The 1,169-nt window shown below is 61.1% G+C and overlaps 1 protein-coding gene across 1 annotated transcript in view; it reads left to right on the top strand.

Annotated features, from left to right (window-relative positions):
* Window positions 1-1,169, top strand: part of LOC104391975 (cytosolic purine 5'-nucleotidase-like) — a 6,138-nt gene that overhangs the window by 3,987 nt on the left and 982 nt on the right. Inside the window, exons 9-14 of the mRNA XM_010001365.1 lie at window positions 25-197; window positions 300-383; window positions 503-544; window positions 628-735; window positions 855-921; window positions 996-1,166. Of these exons, the coding sequence (XP_009999667.1) occupies window positions 25-197; window positions 300-383; window positions 503-544; window positions 628-735; window positions 855-921; window positions 996-1,166 (645 nt within the window). The remainder of the gene's footprint in view (window positions 1-24; window positions 198-299; window positions 384-502; window positions 545-627; window positions 736-854; window positions 922-995; window positions 1,167-1,169) is intronic.

Here is a 1,169-nt window from a genome sequence, read left to right as displayed (position 1 = left end):
GGTGGGTCTTCAGACTTTTCACAGACACACACTCCCCCACACACCTTTTTCCTGACCTCTGCAGCTGTGACACTGGCTACAAGCATGGGAACCTCTTCATGTCCTTCCAAAGCATGTTCCAGGATGTGCGTGAAGCCATGGACCATGTCCACCTCTCGGTGAGTGCGGGGGGCTGGGGGGGGACATTGCTGGGGGAAGTGTGAGTGTCTGCAGACCCCCAGTGGGACTCCCCCTCCCCCCATGGTCCCCATGCCCACCCCCCCCACCTCCCTCCCCAGTGCTGACTTGCCCCTCACCAGCCCCGTGTACCGCTGCTGCTGAGCCGCATGAGGGAGGTGGGGAAGGTCTTTCTGGCCACCAACAGTGACTACAACTACACTGATGTGAGTAGGGAGTATTTCTGTGTCCCCCCTCAAGTCCTACCTGTCTCAGGGAGGGCAAAGCACAGGCAGGGCTCTGCTCTCCCTGGGGACAGTGGTGGAGACACAAGGTGTCCTTGCAGGCCATCATGTCCTACCTGTTTGACTTCAGCGATGGGGATAAGGTGAGTCTGTCCCTGGGGTGGGTGAAGGGTGGAATGTGCCATCAGCAGCCCCTTGCTGGTCCCCTCCCGACCCCTACCTGCAGGTTGGAACCCCCCAGCGCCCTTGGCGCTCCTACTTTGACCTCATCGTGGTGGACACCCGCAAGCCGCTCTTCTTCGCTGAAGGCACTGTCCTGCGCCAAGTCAACACGGTGGGTACCCAGGGTGGGGGGATGTGGCAAGTGGGCTCACTGTTGAGTGAGCATGGGTGATGGTGTCGTGTGTCCCCCTGGCCCCTCCCCCCTTGTCCTCTTGTCCCCTTGTCCCACAGGACACAGGGAAGCTGCGCATCGGGACATACACGGGCCCTCTCCAGCACTGTGCAGTCTACTCCGGTGGTGAGCATCTGGCCAGCTGAGTGGCAGCAGCAGGGGATGTGCCATCACTGTCCCCTCACCTCTGTCTCCTGCAGGCTCCTCGGACCTGGTGTGTGACCTGCTGGGCGTGAAGGGCAAGGACATCCTTTACATGGGTGACCACATCTTTGGGGACATCCTCAAGTCCAAGAAGCGGCAAGGCTGGCGCACCTTCCTGGTGGTGCCTGAGCTGGCCCACGAGCTGCAGGTCTGGACAGAGAAGAGAGGCG

This window comes from Chaetura pelagica, unplaced genomic scaffold (assembly GCF_000747805.2).
Source record: "Chaetura pelagica isolate M959 unplaced genomic scaffold, ChaPel_1.0 scaffold290, whole genome shotgun sequence".
Taxonomy (NCBI): Eukaryota; Metazoa; Chordata; class Aves; order Apodiformes; family Apodidae; genus Chaetura; species Chaetura pelagica.
The sequence above is the reverse complement of the archived record's forward strand: the minus strand, read 5'-3'. Positions and strand labels throughout refer to the sequence as shown.